This window comes from Schistocerca serialis, chromosome 2 (assembly GCF_023864345.2).
Source record: "Schistocerca serialis cubense isolate TAMUIC-IGC-003099 chromosome 2, iqSchSeri2.2, whole genome shotgun sequence".
Taxonomy (NCBI): domain Eukaryota; kingdom Metazoa; phylum Arthropoda; class Insecta; order Orthoptera; family Acrididae; genus Schistocerca; species Schistocerca serialis.
Genome location: NC_064639.1, coordinates 775,136,084 through 775,163,720, shown reverse-complemented (window position 1 = coordinate 775,163,720; position 27,637 = coordinate 775,136,084). Strand labels below are relative to the sequence as shown.

The 27,637-nt window shown below is 38.6% G+C and overlaps 1 protein-coding gene across 3 annotated transcripts in view; it reads left to right on the top strand.

The window, feature by feature from the left end:
- The window catches only part of LOC126457997 (nuclear pore complex protein Nup214), a 131,309-nt gene that overhangs the window by 34,418 nt on the left and 69,254 nt on the right, over window positions 1-27,637 (top strand). For all 3 annotated transcript variants that reach the window (XM_050094767.1, XM_050094768.1, XM_050094766.1), the window contains 2 exons: window positions 9,696-9,860; window positions 26,864-27,055. In XM_050094767.1, the coding sequence (XP_049950724.1) occupies window positions 9,696-9,860; window positions 26,864-27,055 (357 nt within the window). The remainder of the gene's footprint in view (window positions 1-9,695; window positions 9,861-26,863; window positions 27,056-27,637) is intronic.

Genomic DNA, 27,637 nt, shown 5'->3' with positions numbered 1-27,637 from the left:
CGGGACCAACAGTGCCTTGATGAACTTGTAAATAGTATGTCACAACGAATACAGTCGTGCACCAATGCAAGAGGACATGCTGCTGGGTATTCGAGGTACCAGTGTGTACAGCAGTCTGGACCACCACATCTGAAGGTCTCACGGTATGGTGGTACAACATTTACTGTGTGGTTTTCATGAAAAGTAAAAGGGTGGAAGTGATGTTTATGTTGATCTCTATTCCAGTTTTCTGTACAGGTTCCAATACTATAGGAACTGAGGTGATTCAAAACTTTTTTTGATGTGTGTATTTCACCTGTCAGTGTGCAACAAGTTTTAAGATGATCATGAAGCTGTGAACTTACGAGTCTCCTCCGTGTGCTTTTGCTTAGTGTTCACGTTATTGTTTACTTTGCTTGAAGCTCAGGTAGTTAACATTTTAATTTCTTCTGTTTCAACATGTAGCATGCTTGCTTTAGTAGCGTAAGAGAAAAGATACCTTTTATATCCCACTTGTATTTTTCATCCAAAAATGCATTTCAGAAACAAACTACAGGTAGTGTGTTTGTAAACTGTTGTAGTGGGCCATATGTTGACATCATCACATGTAACTAATAAGTGTAAAAGTTACTACCTGAAATAAAAAATTAAAGGTACAATGAATGCTTCATCATTCTCTTATATGCAAGAGAAGCAGGATGAGTTTTGCTGACAAAAACATTTGTTGTTAAATTTAGTAGTTGGACCTTACTCTAGAGACAGATTTTGATAATTCTTTGCTGTTAAATTTTTGGCTGACCCAGAACAGTTGTTGTTTTTCTCATTTGTAATCGCAGAAGACCCCTATAAATTTTTGCACTGGGTGATTCAAAAAGAAAGAACAGATTTCATTTGTTTATTGTGACCAACTACAAAATGTAGAAACACATTGCACATGTCGTTGGTTAGGAGAAGGTTGAAAGTTTTGACACAGCTGCACTGTTGTTTGTTTGTAGCAACATGGTGACTACAGCACAGAGAAATCATTTTGTATGTTGGAATTTGTGTGAAGTCAAACCATTGTTTTGAGTGCAATGTGCATGTTGCTGTTGAATCAGCAAGAAACCGCCTCTGGACAAGGAGCTTTAGGCGGCGCGGTTTCTTTCGTCTATTACCTGTAAACTCGTTGCAGCAGATCGCCGGTAGAACAGCCGAGCAGAAACCTACCGTACTGCAACTCACACCAGGCTGCATACAACGTAACTATTCCAAGAATCGGGAAAAGGTCTTAATTCTGAATGAAAGGTGGGAGTACTGGAAAAACTTCGGTATATTCTGAACCTTGATAATGTACACGTTTACTGCCAAGCTTGTGCTAATCTTAACACAGTCACACACAAACCCTTTCTTTCACATTAGCAAGTTTATGGTCGCGTATTTCCTGAAATCTGAACAGCTGCTAAGCATAGATTGCTCATAAATAAAAATGCTTGCCATACTATTAAGTTTTTTGGTGTCTAATGCACTCAAGGCTTTAGTCACTGATCTGCTCAATATGCCATGTGGAATTACTGCCTTTTCTCATACACAAAATCACTTAAAAAAATCTGTACTTTCTGAAAGACGTGCCAGAATAAATATGCCTTCACTTTAAAACACTTAGAAGCATGCAGCACAACTAAAACCAGCAAATTATAACATCCTGTGGGGCTCATACTACACATGACCGGACCATTGAAAGGCTGAGCTCCGACCACTTTGACTGCTGTAAGCATTCTATATCTCCAAGAGAAAAGACATGCATTCTGATTTGTCAATTTTCTTTAAGACCAATAGAAAAACGTTATTCTCCCACATTAGTTCGCGCTCTTCATGACTAACCAATCAACACATAACACACTTTCGAACTGTACTTTTTCCCCGAAGTAAATATTTAGGATTCTGGTATTTTGTTTATACTTCACGTTTTTCACTATTTTTATTTTCACTCAAATTAGCTTTCCTTTTACCATAAATTTACTTAACACGTGATACAAAATTCCCCGTTATTTGCATTCACATTGTCTTAAAACTTTTTCTCACGAATTTGTGCAGCATTCATCATACAGCAATTACCTACATTTTTTCTTTAGACCACATTCATACCACTAAAAGCATATACAAAACTGTACAAACGTTAATAAACAAAATGGCCCTCAAGAAATGAACAGAACAGTTCACAAAACATTCTCTTGACCTGTTTCTTGAATGTCTTTGCGCATTACTGTCCTTTAGCAGATGAAAATTAGAACTCTGTACAGGACTGAACCCGCTTCAGACCAGCTGTCACTGTGCACAAATGAGTCATTCTCCCGATACACAGACTGTAGACAAGAGCGATAGAAGGCCTCACACACCCTGTGATTATAAATTTTCTTTTTTCTCCCAAAAATTTTAGAATTATACAAATCATCAGTCCTGGCTTCAAATTTTAAATCTTTCAAAAAATTCTCATTCTTATAAACTAAAATTACAAATTTCTTTCTCCAGACTTGGCAATCTACAACTAGCCTAGCCTAATCTTTAATTTCTGTATAAAAAATTGTTTCTTACGTGACAAAATTGATGCAAATGTTCAAAACAAATTTTCAATGTTTTAAAAGCTGTTTCAACATTTTTTAAATTCATGTTTCATGAAAGTCTTTTGAAGTTAACTACTTGTTCACTTTTTCATTTAAAGGCACTTCAGTTTGTGTCCTTCTATTTGATAATGGTATTTTATCCTACCTCAGCATCAGCACATCACTATCGTACTTTCGTCACATACATTTCCCTGGTTTTTGATTATGGCACCTTGACAGTGGAGCGTCCATAACATTCCTCCATTCTGCACATATCTGTCCTACCAGGGTTTACATGCAATGTTGTCCTTGAAACCGTACTTTTGTCAAAGACAACTTTCTTTACGCTCATCCTAATACACAACCACTTCTTATTACAAGAATTTACAAATGTTAAATGAAATATAACTTGACTTTAAATGAAAGTAAATTAACAGAGTGTTGCTTCTTTATTTTACTTTAATCAGCAAGATCAAATCTACTAGAAATTTTTTTTCAAGAATTTATTTCCTTTGGAAGAGTTAATGAGTTTCTTTTAGAGAAAACTAGTTGCTATTGAAAGCAAAACTTAAACTTTTTCTTTACTTTAACTCAACTTGAGAATATTTAATAGTGAAACACACATTTCACACAAAGCAATTATTTACAAACATTTTACAAAAACATAGTTACCACTTTTGCGCAGTGTCTCTTCTTCTTCATATATTTTTTTATTTACCAATATTAAACAGATATCAAACTTTTTTAATTTACGATATATATAATCCCCACATTCATTCATACTCCTTTCATAATAAATGTTCTTCAGCTTTATACAGGTATATTTTTCGTATATTTGTTAAACTTCCTTTAACTATGTGGCCATTGTATATCCGTTTTCATCATTACAATATGCCTTTTTCTGACCCCTACACCTAAGTGTTCATCATCAAAATCTCCCTTATTTACTACACTTTTCACATCCGGTTACTTTCATTTCCCTATATTTCACTCATCTCCGGTAATTCTTCAGCTTCTGTACTTTCTCCTTTCCCAGAACATGACTCTACTTCAACTTGGTTGGCAAACACTTTCTGGCAATCAGGTTCTATCACATTTTCCGCTAATACATCACCCCTTTTGTCTGCAACAGAGTGCTTATTTTGTTTATCTCTGTCCAAAAAATCCCCTAAACCTCCGTTAAATGTACAGCTCTTTATGTAGCTCGTTTAGTCTGTTGTTACTACCTTCTTTTGCTCCTCACTTATATCCCCATCTGTTTAGTGCTAACACATACAAAGGGTTTTGCTAGCAGGTTCAGATACTACTTCCTGTCTTGTAAATGCTAGCCCTTTCACAGACAGCATTTAGTTTAAGTGATTCTGGGATTCTGTACCATTTCTTACATTTACCCCCATTTGCTGTTGACTTGGCGCAACATCTTCCTCTCGCACTGGAGAATATGTTCGATAATTGTGCATCTGCTCCCCATTATTTTGCTGGATAGTGCCACCTCCTAGCACCTCTGCTCCTGCTATTTCCACGGTACACGCCAATTCTGTTAACGTTTGCATTCTGACGTGGTTCTGCATTATTTGGTGGTCTGACATTACGATTTGTGTGGTGCTCCTCAAGCAACAACTCTCCAAATAACTAATGAATTTATGAACGTCATCCCTCGGAGCTGCAATAATTTTGTTTCGCCAGTTCACGGGCACTTTACCTTCCAGATCCATAATAATTTGTTCTGGCTCAACTTTATTGTTTAAATATGACAGATTTGCCATCCACTTTCACATGAACTTTCTTACGCTTTCCTTTCAGGGATTAAACTTTTCCCCAGCCCAGAAGCTACTTAGCAACACCATTTGTTTTTGCTTGCCCCAATATTCTTCAAAAAAGCATCTTTAAATTTAACTAGAGTATTGTACTGTTGAGTAGCAATAACCCCCCAAGTTCTAGACTCTCCCAAGAATTTAGATGTAATAAACCATATTTTTTGTCTGTCTGACCACCAACTAGGTAAAACACCTCCAAAGTCATTCCATAATTCTTTTGGATGTACATTTACTGTTGGATCAAAAGCGTGAAAACTGCCTGTTGGTGATATATAATATTTCCGATGATTCTACTACAAAATGACACCCACTACTGTTAGTTCCATGTCTGAGGTTAGTTTCAACCTGGCACAATCTACTGCTATGCTCATCCAACTTATTTTCAACCTCTTCTACACTTTTTACTTAATTCATATGTTTGACATATTCAGAACTGATTTTACTGTCTAACAATTTGTGATCATTTACACATACATATTCTACCGCCTCTAGTTTGACCTCTACTTTCCGCACACTTTCTTTTATCAAATCTACCCCCTGTTTGTTGTCAATAGCAAATTTTTTTAAGGCCTCTGTTAATTCACTTTTACAGTTTTAATGAATTGTTGGCAGTTATTCTCAACTTCAGAAATTTTGCCACCCACTTTACTTTCTAATGACTTCAAATCATTTTTCCACATTTCTTATAAAACAGCAGTCTGCTCTTAGAGTTTTTTATCAAGTTTACTAATTTTCTGACCAATTATTTCAGCCAAATTAGTATGTTGTTTGTTTCCATCTTTTATAGAACCCATTAATACACCAAACATTTCTTGCATACTTCCAGGTTCTATTTTCGGCATTACTGTGTCCTTTTTACCTTGTTCCACCAGTACTGTACCTAATTTGGTATCCACATTTGACACATTTGATTCAGTAACACTACTGACATTGTCATCACACAATTGGTTGTTACTGATTTCATGCATAATGTCACTTTCAGGATTTACATTACGCCCACTAGTTACATTAACTGACACCCTTGAAGCAGATTCCACTCCACTGTTTGTAAATAATCTACTCCTTCCCTCTGTTCAGGTGTGCTAGTTTGTGAACCACTTTCACCGAATGAGAGTTCTTCGTCTTTTATCATATTTACAAAATCTTTATCATTTACCATGTTACTCAGTCTTTCAGCGCGCGCGCACACACACACACACACACACACACACACACACACACACACACACACAGATGTAACAAACTTAACTTATCTTTCACTGAACGCTACAGCCTTGGCGTTCTGAATCTGACCTGACCTGCTCCGTCTGCCGTACCAGTTTCAGAATCCCCATTTGTCATGTAAGTTGGCAGCACTGCCCTGCCGTACTGCTGCTCGTTGATATCGCTTTGATGCTGTCTTCGACTTCAATGCGCTCTTGTTGTTATTGTAACAGTTTAACATCATCTTCTTTCTCGTAAGTCTCTCTGGTGACTCGAAACGGGTTCCGTTCAAAATTCTGCTTGTACAGATTTACAAAATTTTTCGTTATTGTTCACTATATGGTCTTTCACAAAATTTATCTCAACCACAGATTCAATGTACTACAGCTTTTTAACTATTTTCTCGACACAGATGCACTATGTGCGGCAGCACAGTTTCTTTTGTCCATTACCTGCAGCTACCTGTGGACTCGTTGCAGCAGATCGCAGGTAGGAAAGCCGAGCAGAAACCTACTCTACTGCAACTCACATCAGGTTGCATACAATGTAACTATTCAAAAAATTGGGAAAAGGTCTTAATTTTGAATCGAAAGGTGGAAGTATTGGCAAAACTTCAGTATATTCAGAACCTTGACAGTGTACACGTTCACTGCCAAGCCCGTGCTAATCTTAACGCAGTCATGCACAAATGCTTTCATTCTCGTTAGCAAGTTTATGGTAGCTTATTTCCCAAAATCTGAACAGCTACTAAGCACAGATTGCTCTTAAATGAAAATGCTTGCCATGCTATTGAGTTTATCAGTGTTTAATGCACTCAAGGTTTTAGTCACCAATCTGTTCAGTATGCCATGCAGAATTGCTGTCTTTTCTCATACACAAAAATCACTTAAAAAATCCATAATATCTAAAAAAAAAAAGAAAAAAAGAAAAAAAAACACTTTAAAAGCATGTAGAACAACTAAAACCAGCAAATTATAACTTCCGACAATGGAAAATCCAGGATGGAGTGTAACAATATTATGAGGAGGAAAGTTGCCACTCACTGTATAACAGGGATGCCGAGCCGCAGAGAGGCGCAACAAAAAGATTTTCACACTTAAAGCTTTCGACCAGTGGGCTTTGTCAACAGTAGACGCGCGCGCGCGCACACACACACACACACACACACACACACACACACGACTGCAGTCTCAGGCAACTGGAACCACACTGCAACATCTCCGCTATATGGTGAGTGGCAACTTTCCTTCTCATAATATTGTTACAAATTATAACTTCCTTCAGAGCTCACACTACACGCGACCATACCATTGAAAGGCTGGGCTGCAATCATTTAGACTGCTGAAAGCATTTTGTATTTCCAAGAGAAAAGACATGTGAAGAATACTTCGTTCTTATTGGTCAGTTTTCTTTAAGGCCAATAGAAAAACATTATTCTCCCACATTAGTCCGCATCTTTCATGACTAACCAATTAACAGATAACACACTTTCGAACTGTACTTTTTCTCGAAATAAATATTTAACATTCTGATATTTTGTAGACACTTTACATTATTAAATATTATCATTTTCACTCAAATTAGCTTTCCTTTTACCATAAACTTACTGAACTCTTGATACAAAATTCCCTGTTGTCTGCATTCACACAGTCGTAAAACTTTCTCTCAATGCAGTAGAACTCCTCTAATCCGTCACCTTCGGGACCGGGACCATGGTCGGAACAAAAAAAGGTCATGTTATCCAAAAAATCTAATATTTATTGCAAAAAATATAAAAAGACATTTAGTACAAAAAATTAAATGATTTAAGAACTAAAAGATGTCTGCACACACTATAATATGTATTGGTTTTAAAAGGAAAAATGACAAACAAATTACAGACCGTACTGTACTGTACTTAATAACGTATAAATGATATATACTGTAAACTAAAAACTGTTTATAGCACTTTTTTGTGCAAAACTATCGCTTTTTCTTTGAGGATTGGTTCAGATATTGGTGTTCCTTTCCTTCTTTCTTGACAAAACCATATCCACAATGCGTTATTATCAAGCAGTTCAAGTTTAGGCTTTTTTAATGTTTAGCGATTCTTCAGAGTGTTTTCACCATCAATCGTAACTGTATAGGATTCAATGTCTTTCCGATTCTTCCTCCAATCCTTAATTGTCGTAACACCTACATTCAGTTCCTTTGCAATTTTTTGGAGCGATTCTCCTTCGCCCAGTCTCAAAGCCCTGCTAAATTTTCATTTAGTGAAAGAGTTACATGTTTACGTTTGAATCCAGACATGCTGAAAAACAGACAACTGTACACACAAGGAATCTACAGTAATAAGTACTGTAGAGAACACGGAATAAAGCAAACGACGATGTTTTTTAATCCCAGCAAAGGATAAAACTGCACAATAACATACAGTATAACAATATGCATAGCGATAGGCACCGCAACAATGGCCCGACAGGCGTCCAGTCAGTGACAAGTCGGCACAGGCTCGCGAACCTGAGCATGGTTGGACTAGCCGGAATGACGGACCATCCAAGATTGAATAAGAGGGGTTCTACAGTAGTTCGTACAGCATTCATCAGTAGAACAATGATCTACACTTTTACTTTAGACCACATTCACGCATCATTCACACTGTTAAAAGCATGTACAAAATTGTACAAACATAAATAAACCAAAAAAGCCTTCAAGAAATAGACAGAACAATTCACAAAAACATTCTCTTGACCTGCTTTTTGAATGTCTCTGTACACAATTGTCCTCTAGCAGATGAAAATTGTAACGCTGTACTCGAATGAACCCGCTTCAGACCATGTGTCACAGTGCATGCACGAGTTATTCTTCCATAACACAGTTTCTAGACAGGAGCGATAGAAGCCTCAAGTGGCATGCAAAATTCTTGGAAGTTCGATGCATATGCAAAGCGATAAGCACTGGTTGGTTAGGAATGTCTGATGAAAATGTCAAGCGTATCGGAGATGCGTTACCATTGAGCCCTTGGAATCCTAAAGACAAGCAGACCAAGAACATTTACTTCCTCAAACAACAGTGTGGTGTGTTCTGGAATTTCACCTGCATATGAAGCCTTACAAATTGCAGTTACTGCAGCAACTGCGTTCCGGTGATGGTAAAAGAATGTAAGAATTTGGCTTTACTGTTCTCTGGGATAAGACCGAGGACACTTATTCCGACCGCTCATCTTATTGGATGAATCGATGTTTCGTGTGGTTGGTGAAGTAAACCAAAATGATGTAAGAATTTGGGGGTCACAAAATCCTGATGTTGTCATCGAACATGAAAGAGACTCGCTGAACTGAATGTGTTTTGTGCTCTTTCTGTTCACAAAGTTTCTTTTTTGCGGAGGAAGCTGTAACAGGAATATCTGGACATGCTGCAAAATTCGTTGTTTCCTCAACTTCACAAAGATTCCAGTGCTTTCAATTTTGTCGTAACACCGTCCCACATCCTTGGATTGGAAGAGGTGGACAACAAAATCTTGTTCATTGCTTTTGGCCTCACAGGTCACCAGGCCTCGCAACTAGCAGTTGTCGTTGTTGTTGTCATTATTATTATTATTATTATTATTATTATTATTTTTATTCTATTATTTATTTATTTATTTGTTGAGGGATGCATAAAAGTCAAGAGTATTTGTCCCACCTATGGCAGCCATTCAAGAGCTGAGAAATCAGTAAACAGGGACCTATTGATTTGTTTGTAGAAATGGACCACATATTTATGTGGTCCATATTTTGAGCAAATCATGGTGCTCATGCTGGGTATATGGTATAATGTTTGTGTGAACATGGAACTTTGAACCTTCCTCTTTCCAGTGAATGTGCAATGTGTTTGTATCTTTCATAGTGTGTTTTTAATAAATAACTAAAGCCTGTGCTTTCTTTTTGTATCATCCAGTATCTAAAATGGGCACAATAAATAAATAATTAAAAAAATGTAATAAAGACCCATGTGAACCATCATCAACAGAAAACTTTAAAATAGAAATGAAATTTTTTAAAGAAGTACCTGTTACTTTGGTGGTTAATGTTTTTTCACAGAATTATAGGACCCTACTTTTTTGCAGTTTTTTTGAGTAATGTTGTGATGTTGGCAGGCTTGAAGAACTTCCGTTACTGCAAGACCTGGATCCTGTTATTTTGCACTACTGGACAAGCATCCAACAGTCAATGTTTTATGTGGAGAATCAGCTGAAACAACTTAATGATACCCTTGATCTTGATTGGCAGCAGTTTCAGAATGCCTGCAAAAAGAATTCAGGGTATGTAAACTTCTGTTTCCTCTGTTAGTTTTGACATAGACAAAATTATGTTTATATTCATTGTAATGTATTTAATTTTGACGAGATCCTTTGTTACTTATTGCTCTTATAATTCTGTTTGTGCAGAAGGGTACTGTTCAGGTCATAGGGGAAGTCAAGGGAGTGGCATCAGCAGGGATTGTTTCAAATGAGAACACATGAATTAGATAGGTAGATAAACATTTGTATTTCAATGTGTGGGATGCAAGAGACACCTAGGGGAGTGAACAGATCACTAGCTGCTTGAAGAAGCCATCAGTGCTGAGGTATGGTGAACCAAAGTGTGGAGTGAAGGAAGGCGTCTGATGCTTGTAGTGTGTGTCTAGCCAGCAGTTTCTACCCGCTGAGAACTGTGTGTGGCATGAAAAATAGGCGAGTTCTGATGTACAAGTTGTGGGAATGGTCCAGCAAATTGATAAGAACTTGGAGTGTGAAGAAAAAAATGTTTTATATAAGTGAATATCTTTAATGAAATACTACCTAATTCTTCCAAGCTGATGGTCACCTGCACAATAACATTGAAGGAAATCATTTACCAGTTGTGCATCCATTCTAAAATTATTCTTGGATTACAACTGTCAGTAGGCCACAATAGATACCTTGACAACTACTTTAAGTGAAAAGGGAAAAAGAACATTTAATTACTCCGACAGTGAATATAGGAAGTATGTGGGGTATCAGCTGAAATGATGTATGAAATGCTAATTCTAAATTCAATTTAATTTCTCTGTTTGTTTCCTAGTGAAAACTGTAGAATGTACAAATCAGGCATCATAGATGATGTGGGTAGCAAAAGGTGATGAATATTGTTTTACGAGAAGGGGAACTGTACAAAATGTCCAGGCTTGATTGAATGTACAACTCTCAAAATAGTTCTGGGAAGATTTATATATAAAGAAAATCAACAATCTTCCATATTATATCAAAAATTAATAACTCTGAGAAAAATTTAAAATAATATAGCTTATTTTCAAAAGTAACAGGATGATTTAAAAAAGCAAAACACACAACACATCTAGCAAATATTATTAATAATCAATATGTAAACTCGTTAGAGAAAACTCGTGCAGGCAGCACAAAAGAGAAACTAAGAACATGTGAAGAGGGCTATCATAAACAATCAAGCAGTATGAAACTGTTTGGGATTTAATCTGTTTCCTCAAAAGTATACATCTTATTGGGCTTATAATGTTTCAGGTAAAATATTGAGACCTTAATATTATCTATGTTGTGGACAGCAGTCTTGCATCTAGTTTAATGGAAAGGAAAAACTGTGTGTGTGTTTGGGGGGGGGGAGGGGGGGGGGAGGAGGGGGGAGGGTTTCCCCCTGACAGTCTGTATCTCAGAATAACCACCATTCAAGCTGTACATTGGTTTCATTTTGTATACAGGATGGTTATAATTAAACTTTTGCTACTCGAGACAGTGTAAACAGAAAACTGTTTGCCATATGGGTACCCAACTTTATAGGAATGATGTTCAGTCTGTTTGCTGCAGAATTTGTTTTTTTTTGTTAATGTTAGTGTCATGACTTGCCATTAGATGCCAATACTGGTATGGCAATGGAGGGTTGAAACACAGGCATCAATGTGCATTACAGTTGCAGACAGTTGACATGGTTGTGGACAAGGTGGGGAGGGCTTTACTTGTAAAGCTGTTTAATCAAAACTACAGCAATAGTGCTGCTGCTCTTTGTGAGTATCAACACATTAAAGGAATATGGAGAGAGTTTCCCTTTGTGCATTGGAGTTGGGAAACATGATCTCTAAGTCCAGATTAACTGGTGATTTGGGAATTGCTAGGAAAGGCCGACGGACAATTGCACCACAATTTATTGGGGAAGTCACTGTTGCCATGGGGTTGAGAATACTGGACGTAATGCGCAACCTTCAAGCAGGGCGTGAGCTGTGTCACAACAGCTAAACATTCCATGATCCATTGTTTGAAAAGTGCTATGAACAGTTATGAAATTGTATCTGTAGCGTGATTCCAGGCTGTTGTGAATGCAGTTGGTCATCACATTGAACAATGTTTGTAACCTGCAACTTAAACATGGTACACAATTAACAAATGTTACCCCTCTCATGTGAGAAGCAAAATTTTGTTCTTTCAGTGGTTTATTTATGTTATTTCTCTTCTAGATGTGCTTACAAATGTTTCCACAAAGTTTCATTGTCCTGTGACCATTTGTTATTCATGGGGGTGCTCCAAGTAGCAAAAGTTTAATTAACCACCCTGTATATTGCTGAGTATCCCATCAGTGTAGTGGAGTTTAAAAGGATATGATCGTTTCACATGTAGTTGTTAGCAATAAAGTTCCATGGTTCATGTACTGTATTAAAAATATATTTGTGATACCTGCAAATTCCTTTGGTGATTGCTCTTTTCTGGTTGGAAGGCAGCATACATGAAGTAGCCATTTTGTGTTACAGAAATAATTTTTTTTAATGTGATAAGTGTACTGACTAAAAACCCTGAAAAGTGTGGTCTTTTGTAAAATTAGTACACACATTCCAGAATGAAATTTTAAGTCTGCAGCGGAGTACTCACGTTGCTTAGTGGCCATACAGCAGAGAAACGGTTGGTCTACAGAAACTATTTCTCCACAGAAGACCTCTGGTACTGAGTGATGCAGGTTTCGAATCTGCGCCAGATGGCATGGAACTCGATGACCACTAGAGATCTCTGCAGCAGTCATGCCATAAGCCGTGGCTGTGCGTGCTCCTGGCCCGAGTCCAACGTGAGGGCGCCACTATGGAGCATGTGGTCCCAGTGGCCAATAGCGACATACCCTGTTGTGTATTTGGGCGGCTGCCTCTCACTCAGCGAGTCAGTCTGGTATTCAGGTTGGGTTGGTTGATATCTCACTTAAAGACATCGTGTTTACTTTGCGTGTGCTTACTTCCCGTTTACGAGTGGATGTTGTTTTGATTTCATGGGGTTGTCTCTTGTGGCCCCGTTGCTTAATACTTTGTTGTTGATCTTGGGGTGTTGCTCAGTTGTCTGTCATCATGCTTGTCCTTCCATTCTCGTTCATCAGTCTTATTCGTTCACGGGCCGCTCCCGGTTGGTCCTGCTGTGTTTTCATTAGCGGCAACCCTGCGACCATTCCTGTCACAGTTACAACAAGACCATAATACAGTTCTTCCTTTCAATCATCAAACAAATGCTGAAATGGCAGATATTGAGATAAGTAATCATGGAATAAAAACGAAGCTATAATTCATTTAATAGTAGAAAGGCTTGTGTACAAGATGAGGTACCTGTGAGATTCTGTGGAGATAACACAAAAGAACTTGCTCCCCTTCTAGCAGTGGGTTATTGCAGGTCTCTTGAACAATGAAAGATACATAGCAATTGGAAAAAAAGTGCAGGTCATTCCTGTTTTCAAGAAGGGTTGTACGGTAGAGGCAAATAATATGTTGACATCACTGATGTGACTCTCATGTAGAATTATGCAGCATGTTTGTATGTGTATTATAATGTTTTTGGAAAACAAAAATCTACTCTATAAAAAACATGGAGTCTCCAAACAGAGATATCGTGAATCTCTGCTCAGCTCGGTTTGCCCATGAGATCCAGAGTGCTGTAGACTTTGCCGTGTACGTTGACTTCAGGAAGGCACTTGATACAGTTCCATACTGTCATTTTGTAAACAAAATGTGATGATTATTGGAACATATTTGTGATTGAGTTTGAGACTGACATGTAGATAGAACTCAGCATACCACTCTTAAAAGAATAAAATGGCAGATGATAAGGTAATTTCAGGAGTATCCCAAGGAAGTGTTGTTGGTCCATTACTATTTACATTATACATAAATGACATAGCGAATAATGTCAAAAGCTGCAGGAGGGTTGTCAGCAGATGTAGTGGTAGTAGTCTGTAAGAAGACAGCAATGTCAAAAGGCTGTAGTGAATTTCAGAAAGACCTGCACAGGATCAGTAATTGATACAGGAAATGTTTGTTCAATCTGAATGAAAATAATTGTATGATTACAGTGTTGGCCACAAATCAGTGGAAACAGTGACACCAAAAATATCTAGAAGTAACCGTCCAGAGCAACCTGAATGAAATAAGCCTGTCCAATAAATTTTAGGAAAAGCAGAAGTCAGGCTGAGACTCATTGGAAGAGTTTTGAGGAAATATATTTAATCCACAACTGAAGTGACTTACAAACTACTTATTTGACTAATTCTTAATTACTGCAAATCAGTCTGAGTTCCTTACCAGGTTTGCTATTGAAATTATGATAGCTTATGGTCCATGAAAAATTGGGCAACATATTATTCTCTCCCACATACATATTGCGAAGTGACCACAAGAAAATTTGAGTAACTGGAGCTAATACAGAGAATTGCCACCAAGCATTCTTCCCACATGCCATTCGTAACTGGAACAGGGGAAAGGGAGAGGGATTTATTTGTGTATTTATTTATTTGCTCCAGGAAATCGTTTTTAGTACATTGTACATGTGATTTAGGACAAGCGGTAAACATAATTAAGTTATGATTTTAGTAGTCATTGTGACTACATGAAACGCAATCGAAGTACATAATAAATTGATATACTACATTTCTTGTACATATGATAGCAGTAGTTAATTAATTGAGACTACTTGATCAACACAATCAAAATAAACTGTAGTATAAAGTTACATAATTAACAATATTTGATAATGAGTTTTACTTATTGTGATGTTCCAAAAATTCAGAGGCAGAGTAGAAGCAGTGATCAAGCGAAAACTGTTTCAATTATACCTTAGAAGTATTTAATGTCAGTACACATTTTAAGAAAGAAGGTTTATGGTTACATAACATAACTCCAGTATGGTGTATTCCCCTATGTATAGGTTTGTACTTGCTGTGTTTGCATGTAGATTAAGCTTCTGGCTAGGTTAATATGTGTGGAAATCATAGTTCGGCCATAGATATGTTTTCTTTTTTTTTAGGATGCTTTCTTTTATAAAAACGAGGATTTCATATTTACACAAACAAAGCAAAGGCAGCATTTTCAGACTGTTAAAAAATGGTCTGCTGAAATCCCTGCATTTAACTTTCTTTATCCCCTTGATGTTGTATTACAGTAGCAGAAGTACCATCTGTCTCACACCATATAGTATCTTTTGGAGTATAAATGTAGATTTATAAAAAATATATATATATGTATTGATACTGAAGGATTAAATTTTTATGTTATTGCTGTTGTACGCAATATGACACTGCTTTACAAAAGATGGTGCGTGACTTCTGATGCATTATTCTGTAATGTATTTCTCAATGTAAATGTGACTTTATTCATATCTGAATGTCAATGTTTAAGAGAACAGGAAAGAGAACTTTGTTGTTTTAAAATGCTTTCATTTATATGACATTAATCCTGGCTCCAAGTGTTCATAAAAATTTTGTATTAATTATTTCTTATGGGCTAATAACTATATCATACAACGCACATATACACTCCTGCTCATAAATTAAGGATAATTGCAGAATGTGTTGCCACACAATGTGGCACTACACAAAGCTGGCACTAATAGCGTAGGCACATAGGGAATGCACACGACACAGATCTGTTAAGTCCACGGTATTGGTGATAAGTTGAGAAAACCATCCCAAAACACGTGCTACAAAACGCCGCTGTTTCCTGCGCATGTACCCTGACATAAATATGGGATATGATCACTATGCACATATACACAGGTCACACAACGGATTGGCATACTCTGGATCAGGTGGTTGAGGAGCTGCTGGGGTATAGCCTCCCATTCTTGCGCCAGTGCCTATTGGAGCTCCTGAAGTGTCCTAGGAGTTTGAGAAGACGTGCAACAATACGTCGACCGAGAGCATCCCAGATGTGCTCGATGGGGTTTAGGTCTGGAGAACAGGCAGGCTACTCCATTTGCCTGATATCTTCTGTTTCAAGGTACTCCTTCATGATGGCAGCTCGGTGGGGCCACGCGTTATCATCCAGCAGGAGGAAGGTGGGACCCACTGCACCCCTGAAAAGGCGGACATACTGGTGCAAAATGACGTTCCGATACACCTGACCTGTTACAGTTCCTCTGTCAAAGACATGCAGGGGAGTACGTGCTCCACTCATAATCCCACCCCACACCATCAAACCACGACCTCCATACAGGTCCCTTTTAAGGACATTAAGGAGTTGGTATCTGGTTCCTCGTTCATTCCAGATGAAAACCCGGCGAGAATCACTATTCAGACTATACCTGGACTCGTCCGTGAACATAACCTGGGACCACTGTTCCAATGACCATGTACTGTGTTCTTCACACCATGCTTTATGGGCTCTCCTGTGACCAGGGGTCAGTGGAATGCACCTTGCAGGTCTGTGGGTGAATAAACCATGTGTGTTCATTCGTCTGTAGACTGTGTGTCTGGAGGCAACTGTTCCAGTGGCTGCGGTAAGGTCCTGAGCAAGGCTACCTGCAGTACTCCATGACCGTCTGCGGGCACTGATGGTGAGATATTGGTCTTGTGGTATTGTACACTGTGGACATCTCGTACTGTAGTGCCTGGACACATTTCCTGTCTGCTGGAATCGTTGCCATAATCTTGAGATGACACTTTGTGGCACACGGAGGGCCCATGCTATGACCCCCTGTGTTTGACCAGCCTCCAGTCGCCCTAGTATTCTACCCCTCACAACATCATCAATATGTGTTCTTTGAGCCATTTTCAACACACAGTCACCATTAGAACTTATTCGCTGCACCGTACTCTGATATGCACCAACACACCTCTGCGTATGTGGACTGGTACCAGCACCACCATGTGATGACTGCAGGTCAAATGCACCGCATGGTCATACCCCGAGGTGATTGAAACTTGCAATCTGCCCACCAGAGCATTGTTTCACCGTGTATCACCATTATTCCTAATTTATGAGCATTGAGAGTATATCGGTTTTCATTGATCATGAAGATTGTGTCCTGACCTTACATCATTCCTCTGTAGATAGCAGTCTTGTGCACTTTGGATTCAGTTCTCATGGACATACTATTGCTGAAGGTCCTTCTGCAGTTCATCCTCAACTCACTTCTGTAGCCTTCCAATTGGATGAGTTTCATCAGCTTTTCCCTGGCCTTCTGGCAGAGCTCTGCCAGGCTTATTCTCCATTCTTTCATTTTCTGCACAATGTCCAGTTGTTTGATTAGGCCATACAGTTCCTAGTGCTTGGTTCTTTCTATGTCTGCATGTGTTCCCTTTGCATGTTGGTCCAAAGATCTTTCTCATGGTTTTTTTGTTCAGAGATCAGCAGGTTCTCTTCATGTTTTTTGTGATGCTTAACATTTTTGTCCGATGTAAAAACACTGCATTGTGGGCTTTAAGTTTGGTCTTAACTGACAGATTTTTTGATGATGTTATCTGCTTCAGATTGATGTCAGTTTTAGACCCATTGATTGTACATTGATTAATTTGTTGTGTTAGGTAATTATGGTTGTCGAACCAGGTGGCAAGGTATTGAAAATTTCCAACTCTGATTATTTTCCATATTATTGGGAGCTTCTCTGGATACTTCTCTCATTTCAGTCGTCTCCATATTAATCCTCAGTCCAGTCCTACTGGCATTCTTTGCAAAGTTCTCTACAGTTTCTGCCATCTCTTCCTCTGATTCTGCTATGGCTGCAATATCGTCTGCTTATCCCAGTAGTTGTGTCCTTCCATTTAGCTTCACCCTTTTACCCCTTTTCATTTCCCAAATTCGTTTCTCCAGGACCCAATTAAAAAGCAATGACATCACCTTGCTTCACACATGTTCTGATGTTGAATTCCTTGGATAGCTCCCACTGGTATTTTCCCTTGGGTTTTACCTCTACTGTACACACTTTCACCAAGTTAATTAACTTCCTTGGCATTCCAACTCCCTCAGGATGTTGTGCATACTTAATGTTTGTAAACTATCACATGCCTCTGAGAAATATATAAATATTACCACAAACTGATGGTTGAATTCCCAGCAATTCTCCCAGATTTGTCTCATATTGCAAATTTGATCCATGGTTGAGCTTGCTGCCTGAAAATCTAAACCTGCCTAGTACCCTCCAGCAGTATCTTCAGCAATAGGCTTCAGCTTTACAAAAATTATTAGTGATAACACTTTGTATGGTACTCTTAGTAGAGAAATATCTCTATAATTACTACAGTTCCTTTTATTGTTCTTTTTGTAGAGTGGACTTCCACTCTTTTGGGATCTCCTCCTTTCTTTATATTACTTATGAGACTGTGTATCTCTTTCTGAACTGTTCAAAGTCCTGCCTTCAACTTCTCTATGATTATCCTATCTTTTCCTCGGGGTCTTACTATTCTCAATTTATTAATTGCTCTATCTACATCTTGTTGAGTTACTTCAGTTTCTTCTTCCTCTACACTTTCTGAAGTTTTTTCTTCTGGGAATACATTTTCATGATTTTCAGCATTCAGCAACTGCTCAGAATATTCCCTCTACCTGTCCAGAAATGTTTGCTTGTCCAGTATCATATTTCTATTCTTATCATTAATAACTAGCACATCATTTCTTTTACTGTTCCTCATATGTTTCAACACATGGAACATTTTTCTGCTGTCACGTATTTCATTAATCATGTTGGGCATTAACTTTCTTTTCTCTGTCCTCAGAATCCTATTTGTTTCTCTTTTTATGTTTGTGACTACTTCCTGCTTTCTGGCAAGATTTCTATGCAATGGGAGTGTTTCCCTAGCTCTCTTGCTGGCCTTCACAGCTTGTTCACGTATATAACTGAATGAGAGCTGGCCTTCACAGCTTGTTCACACATATAATTGAACCATTTCTGATTGGTTGTTCGCTTTTTTTTCCTTTACTGCATCACTTACAGCAGTCTTTATATCTTCTCATTGCTCATTAACACTTCTTTCATCATTGTGATTTGATACCAGGACTTCAGATTTGTTATGCACTCTGATATATTACTGGTGGCCCAGCTCTGGATCCAAACTCTCTCTTGACCATATTGTTTATCTTTCTTTTATAACACAGCTGTAGTTGTAGTTTGCTGATCACTGTGAAATTTCACACAGAAAAAAAGCAAAAATTTTATTTCTTTCCAGATATGTACAACAATCTTCAAACTTTATTTAATCACAAACTACATACAGTATGTGTCTCTTGAAGTTTTTATGGCAGATAAAATATTCCTTTGTCTTTTGGTTATGCATCTCTTCTTCAGAGATTTCAGACGATAACCTTCCCGCTATCCTGCAGGTGAGTTGGTGACAGAATTAAAACCACTTGACACAATACTGAGGAGTAAATTTTCCTGATCCCAGATGCACACGCAAAAGATGATGGAATAATACATGAAAAATATTTATTCCTTTAGTACATATACCTTGCTATTGTGTCTGGGAGCAACACATCTGATTTGAAACCAATGTGTGCTTTAAGACGGAGGCTCTTCTTTAAAGTTAAGTAAAACTACTTCCTGACTTGGACTTGCCTTTGAGGTAGAGCACTCTCTGAAATAAATTAAGGCAACTTGGTGCTCAGCAGGGCAAGTTGGATGCTGTCCAGCTAATTGACTTTGTTTGAATAGCAAAATAACACCCATTACTAACGGGAATGTATTATGGACATGAATCACAAAGTTAACAAAGTGTCCAACCCAAATAGTCGCTAGACTGCAACTTGTCTGATGGGATGAATACTGCCAACATACAACAAGGGACAAGTCTGTGGCACTGATGAGGTTCAAGGGCAGACCATCAGCTGGATACTTCACCAGCTTTCAGAAGTTAATGTGAATAGAAAGAAATGGTGACAAGATTTCCTGAACCCAGTAAAATATTCCACAGGATAAAAATATCAGTGGAGATCACCAAGAGGATTCCAAGAAGAGGTTTAAGGTGCCCAAATCCTGATCGTATTGTGAAGAGTAGAGTCGGTAGGCAACCCAAAAGAGACTTGTAAAACATTTTACCACAAACGTTGCTACAACTACTCTGGGTCCAGCCTTTGAAAACACTGAATGATCACTAAGAAGAATTGTTGGGTCTTGAGCTCGACAGCTTTCAACTGCTTCTCCTCCTTGTTTCAGCTGGACTCACCATTGGCTTAGGTCAGGGACACAGTAGCTATTCAAAACAAAATCTATTACAGTATCTTTTGATATCACAATAGAAAATTAGTTTAATCTGGAAGGCTTGTGGAAGAATTCAATTTTAATCTTTTTTAAATAGAAATTTGGTAAGTATGTTACCACCTTATCAACAGCAGCAGCCTTGTCTGGATTGCTTTCACTGCTAGTTAGAGAGATACCATACTACTATTGATGTCCTGCCATTGCTAGAGGTGAGCATACAGCAGGTCTTCCTGCATTGAGATCTCGTAATGTGTCTTATTCTCTTGTCACGACTTGGAGAAAACTTATGGTACTGCTTGGAGATGTTATCCTTATACCAACATTGTTTCAATTATTAATTGGAGATACCCTTTCCGACTGCTCTTTCCATGTGAATGGTAACCTGAAGGTAGTGAAGCAGGACAAGGGGGGAAAAATATATTTGTGCATATGTATGCAAGTAAACAACTCTTTCAAGCTCTTCTTGTTTCAATTATTAATTGGAGATACCCTTTCCGACTGCTCTTTCCATGTGAATGGTAACCTGAAGGTAGTGAAGCAGGACAAGGGGGGAAAAATATATTTGTGCATATGTATGCAAGTAAACAACTCTTTCAAGCTCAAATGAAATTTATTATGAGTGAGATGACATGATCATAAGTTTAAAAATTAATTGAAAACAGCATAGAGAGCAACTAAAGTTATTCATCAAAGTGCATAGCATCTATTACAAAAGAAAAATGTATAAAAATGGTAAAAGTGTAGGAAATTTAGCAGAAAATTTAAAACATATTTTAGGCATTTTTCTGAGAAAATGTTAAATAACACTGTGATATTAATCTGTAGATAGTCTTGGAATCTGTGAGCAGATTTGTGATTTATCAGACATGTGGCATGACTAGTTGGTGTACTATTAGGCATGGTAGTATTATTAGAACACTGTTACTAAATGGACCAGTGAAGTTTCGTAACAAGTGGCCACTATTGGTCGCCCCCAAAATTCTGGTATCACTGTTCATAGTAACAGTGCAGGAAGAGAGGTATGGTACTGAACTCCTCGTTGATTGTATCCTGCACACCAGTGTTGAATTGTGCCACTTGCAGCAGAAGTGGACAAAATGAAATAGGCTGGGCTACCAAATGTGAGGCACTGCTAGTGCCTGTGTTCAGCAAGGTGGATGCAGCATGTTGCATGGATGGCAGATCAAATTCCATTGAAGGGGGGGGGGGGGGGGGGGGGAATAACTGTAACACTGAGAAGAAGTTGTGCAACATAAACAAAAGTTGGTAGGCATGTTTCTACATCTGAACGGTGATCTCTATTCAGATTCCGCACCAGTTGCATAAGAGTGGCACTAATAGCCTTAAATGTGCTTTGTAATTGTTGTGAGCATTGTTACCTTTGAGATTGGATGTGGTGCATTGCTGTAAGTGAAGAATGCCTGTAAGGCGACGAAGACACCATTATCAGCACCTCACTGAGTGTGAATGAGGCCATGTAATAGGGCTACAAGAAGCGGGACATTCCTTCTACAATATTACAGAAAGAGTTGGCAGGAATGTAGCCATTGTAATGATTGCTGGCGGCTGTGGTCACGAGAATATACGGTCACAAGAAGACCGGGCTCCAGACAGCCCCATGGCACTACCATGTGGGAAGACTGTGTGGCTCTGGCACATCATACTGCATCTGCAGCAGCAGTTTGAGCAGCATTTGACACCACAGTGACATAAAGAACTGTTACAAATTGGTTACTTAAACTCCAGTTTCAAGCCAGACACCTGACAGCATGCACTCCACAGACTCCAAACCACTGTCATTTGCAACTTCAGTCGTGTCGAGTGAGAGCTCATGGGAGGACAGGGTGGAGGTCTGTTGCATTTCCTGATGAAAGCTGGCTCTGCCTTGGTGCCAGTGAAAGCTGTGTGTTGGTTAGGAGGAGGCCAATTGAGGGTCTGCAATGAACATGTCTGTGTGCTACACACACTAGGCCTACACATAGGGTTAGGTGTGGGATGTGTTTTCGTATGACAGCAGGCGCACTCTTGTGGTTATCCCATGTGCCCTGACTGCAAATTTGTAGGTCATTCTGATGATTCAATCTTTTGTTTCACCATTCACAACCAGCATTCCAGGTTTTTTTTTTTTTTTTCCAACAGGATAATAGCCACACATGCTGTTGTAACTCAACATGCTCCACAGGTTGTCGATATGTTGCTGTAACTTGCACTATTACCGGATCTTTCTTAAGTGGGACATCAGCGGATGACAACTTCAGCAACATCTACAAACAGCATTAACTGTCCCAGTATTGATCGACCAGTTGCAACAGGCATGGCACTCCATCCCACAAACTGACATCCGGCACCTGTGTGCAACACATTGCATGCACATTTGCATGCTTGCATTCAGCATTTCGACATTTACACTGGTTGTTGATGTACCAGCATTTCACATTTGCAATGGCTTGTCTTCCGCTTACATTAAGCTGCGAACTTGCAATGTTAATCACTTAAATATATTACCTAGACAAATTAATTGGTGAAATTTTATTACTTGCTCAAATTTTTTTATTTTTTGGTGTTGTGATTGTTTTTTTTATGAGTGTATTTCTCTATTCACAACCATTTCTGCTCTGTGGAGGCTTTCTATTGCTGCTGTGACTTGTATGGGGTCACAGATTGTATTAATATGCTGTGGTGTGTGTGTGTGTGTGTGTGTGTGTGTGTGTGTGTGTGTGTGTGTGTGGTCAGAGATGGTATGGACCTAGAGGAGGTGGAGGGATTGGGGGGCAGCTGTGGTTTCTGGGGTATCTTGGTCCCTGAGTTTCATGGGTGGAGGCAATTTATTTGCTGGCTCTTGTGGCTAAAACGGATTTCTTTGATGACTCGTCTTGTGTGGTCACTATATCAAAAGTTGATGCCCCCTGTTCCTCCCTGAGCCCAGATGTGGAAGTCTGACTCAAAGCTCATTGTGTTGCGAACAGAAGGTCAAACTATGTAATGGGGTTGCATTTGTGGTTAATTTTGGTTACACTATGCCCGTTCACAAGGGTTGAGTGGCATGTGGCAAGAAATCTGGCTAATGCTTCCTCAGTTGTTAATGACAGCATAGTTTTCTGTGTTTTTACACCATAATATCCTCTCTAGATGTTCCACCCTGGAATACAGTGCTGGTTGAAAGGGGGCTATTGTCAGGCATACCATGCTATTTCATTGAGAGAAGAGCTTAAATACGGAGGCTACAAATTGAGGACCACTACAGGACATTATGTTGTGCAGAATATTCTTGAACATGGAAATCGCAGCCATGGCAGAATGGTGGCCACTAATAACCACATAGTTCCCTGGAATGGGCTAGCAAAAGTGATATGTTAGGGTACTCAGGTTTTAACCAGGTGGAGGAATGTTGTGCTGTAATTGACTGGTGAAAGTATGTATGGTAGGCCTGGACAACACATTAAGTCACAGGGTACTTTGTAACCCAGTAAGCATAGTGTCATCTAGTGCTTTCACTCTGGTCATATACCAGTGCAATGTGGGGAGCATCTGCAGGATCTGGGGGCAGAGTGTGGATGGAGTCCCAACATGACAATTTTCTGACTGTATAAATAATTGCTAGCTAACACCTTTCTTTTTATTTGCTTGTAGTTATAATGGGTTTCTGTGATAATTTTCAGCATGAACACTATTAGCTGCTCTGTGCTATCTGTGTCTTTATGTGGTGGGAGGGCTGCTGTCCCTTCCTGTGATGTCAGTTACTAAACATGTAATGCTTGTCAGGTGTGAATGTCACTAGGCACAGAGCAAATCATAGACACTTTCTTAGTTGCAGTAATGGCTTGCTCTTATACATCAGAACACACAAGTGGTATCCTTTTTCAGCAGAGCTGGTTTAGAGGATGCACTATCTGAGCTACAGGCTTGTGAATTTGTTGTACAAATTTGTATTATATGGAAAGAACTTTACTTATTTTAGATTTCTCAACACTGGAAGTTGGTTGATGGTGTTTACATGCTCCACCATGGATTTGAGCCTATTCTCACTTAAAATGGGTCCCATATTTGTTTTGTTGTTGGGCTCAAAGAAGCTACTCGTACTCAGCTGGTAGTGCACCTCCATTTTCTTGCAAGTGGGTAAGCAATGTTTGATGACATGCCTTGTTCTGAAGTAGGTCCCATTGTAATAATGTCTGAAAGATAATTTGTGCAATTCAGAACATCTTGAGCTACTGTTCAAAATATATTTGAAACATTGCAGAAGCGCTAACTACTCAGAGCAACTGCTTTTTATACCCACACATCCTTAATTGGAGTGTGCAACATATGATGATTTTTAGATTAATGTCTGTGGGAAGCTGCAAGTGTGCATCAACAAGGTCTGCTTTTTAAAAATTCGGACTCCAGCCATAATGTGAGTTAGCAGCATAAATAATTTAGACAGCATATGACGAACTAAAGAAAACTGTAAAATGACTAGAATCAGTCATTGGCTGTAACTTTTGGACTTATCTGTGGTGTTTATCACTTGCCTTGGAATAATGGAGGAAACTATGCAGATAGACTTCCCAAGTTTCCACCATTTTGTCAAAATTGGCGAAAGCCAAATATAACTGTGGTGGAGCCTTTGCTTTTGGCTGTTTTTATTTTTATCTGCAGAAGTCATTTCAGTAACTGTAAATGATGTTATTCTTGTTGCTGCTGTAGTGCTACTCGTTGCAGAAACTCTGTTGCTGTTGACGTAACAACTATATGCACAGACTCAGAACAGTGAATCTGTGTTGGCAATGTCACTGTGCTGTGGGAACTTTCTTCGTCACAAATGTGATGTGGTTTAATATGAGCTGTATTCTCAGGCCAGTGTTACTGAGTGGCCCAACAAAGCTTCATATTGGGTGGCCCATGTTGGTAGTGGTGAAAATGATAAGGACATGTTCATTATAGCAGCGATGTATTAGAAATGTTAACTGACATGTATATCAAAAACTTATCAGTGACTGAGATGAACCCAAAGTCATTGCAAGCCATAATCCACGATACAAATTTGCAGGTCTGTGAACATGATTAGTTAGTGTTCCAGGTCTTCATGCAGGTAAAAGGAGGTTGAATTTATGTTGGGTGTGAACAGTCTAAGAGCACGCAGCATGGATTGTGAGTAAACTGCTGAAAGATGAAAGTAATGAGGAATATCATTAATGAGGTTGGTGGTAAACTTGATGTCAAAAATGGAGACCGTATGGTAGACAAAGTTGAGGAATTCTGCAACCTTGGGCCCAAATAACACAATGAATGAAGCAAAGAGGATGTAAAAAGCAGACTAGCACAAAGAGGGCATTTCTGGTTAAAAGAAGGCTAGAAGTATCAAACATAGGCCTTAAATTGAGGACTAAATCCTTGAGAAAGTACATTTGGAGCTCAGCATTGTATGGTAGTGAAACAAAGACTGTGGGAAAACTGAAAAAGAGGAGAATTGAATAGTTTGGGACGTTGTGCTTCAAAAGGATGCCGAAAATTTGGTGCATTGATAAAGTGAGATGTTTTCTGACCAACTGGCAAGGAGAGAAACATCTGGAAAACATCGACAAGGAGAAGGGACAGAATGGTAGATGTGTTAAGACACTGAAGAATACCTTCTATGGTATTAGAGTAGAGGGCAGAAATTGTTGAACAACGATATTGGAATATGTACAACAAATAATTGAGGATGTTGCATGCAAGTGCCACTCAGAGATGAAGAGACTGACACAGGTGAGGAATTTGTGGTGGACTTCATCAAACCAGTCAGAAGACATGACACCACTGTGTCCCCTCCCAAAAAAGGTTAATTCAGTACATTGCAGTTAGTATCAGTGAGCTAAACCTGATTGTTTGTCAGATATGATCATTTTGCTTGTATAGCACACTTTGTATAGATGAGCTCAGAAGAAACTGACACTGATACAGTTAATGTGTTTGCCTTGTCATCACAGTTGCATTGTACTAAATATGCAACATGGGATTGTGTCACAATAAGTTGTACACAAGGTGGTGTTAATAGGGATTGAGATAAATCAGCAGGTCTACAACCAAAGAAAAATATGAAGAAAGATAATATACTAAAATTGGGTGGTGAAAACAATGCTAAATTACTGTACCTTACCCTCAGTTCAGTGGAAAGAAAATTTCCAGGAAATTGCTTTCAGTTATGATTGGAGATGAAAACACTTCTGTCAGCAATTACCAAAATACTGATTGAACTGTGGCACTGACTTATTTCTATATTAATATGATTTGTCGGGCCTCAGCCCACAGAGATGACAGTGACCATGTGTGCGTGATTTGTTATAAAAGTGTGTGTGTTTTTCTAAATCTGGTGAATAACTTTGTCTGGTAGTTTAGTCTACTTTTAAATGTATCTGTCTTCCACTCAGTGCCTCTTATGGTGAGTGTCAATCTATCCTAATTAATGTTGTTTATTTGTTAATAAGTTATGATCATTTCTGGAGGCTTGTTTGGGAACAGTGATTCTTTTTACAGCATCCTTTAGATCTCTGTTGTCTTCAGTTACTTTGTGGTCGAAGCCATGAATTATTTATTTATTTATTTATTTTTGCTTTGGAGAAGAATTTTTTTATTTTAATGTTAGTTCACTGCAGAGGGCAATTAACATTTTATTATTTCATATGAACCTACTGATTAAAGTGAGAAAAGAAGAGACCATGATGGATACAACAATACAAATATTTCACTTGATCTGTGCGTTACAAATTTTCAGTGACGTTAATTTTCATAGAAGTTCCTTTCTGTTTTGCTTATTCTCTTGTTTTTTTGTTTGTGTCTAATGATTTTTTTAAAAAAATTCTAAGTTTCTTTATGTGTGTGTGCAGAAATACATTACAGGTTCCTACACTTGAAGCTATATACAAAGTGTTAACACTGGAAAATAGCATTCTTTTAAAAAAACGAGCCGATGTGGAGAAAATAATTAAACAAGTGGATCAGTACAGAAAGAGACAAGGAAAACGGACATCATTGCTTGCAGCATTGAACTCTTCAAAACGTCAACCATTTGATAAAGGGTAAGGACATCACTAAAATTTGTGTGTGTGCGTGTGTGGGGGGGGGGGGGGGGGGGGGGGCACCTCATTTTGAGAGAAGTTAACTGCAACTTAACTGCATTCATAAATCCATGTGTAAAATGAAAACATTAAAAATTTGAACCTAAGTTGAATAAAGGAGGACTTGCTATACAAATGGTTTTACATCAGAAGCCCATACTGTACACAGTTTCAACAAACTTTCTTCCTCAGAATTCTCCACGCTAACATATAACAATATAGAAAGGATAGATTGCTACTCCCCATGTACATAATATTGTAGTCACAAAAAAGCACAATGAAAAGAACACTACAAATATTTAAGCTTTTGAGCAAAGTCCTTCCTCAGAAGTAGAATTCATACAAGCAAGTGCACATGCCACCCCCCCACCCCCCACCCCCCCCCCCCCACACACACACAGTACTTTTTCTGCCTGTTGTTGGGCACTAGTGGCTGAATACAGCAGCAATGGGTATGAGAGTTGTTTTGCAAATGTGTGAGAGTTCTACTTGTGGAAAAGGGCTTTGTCTGAAAGCTTAAATATTTCTAGTTCCCCCCCCCCC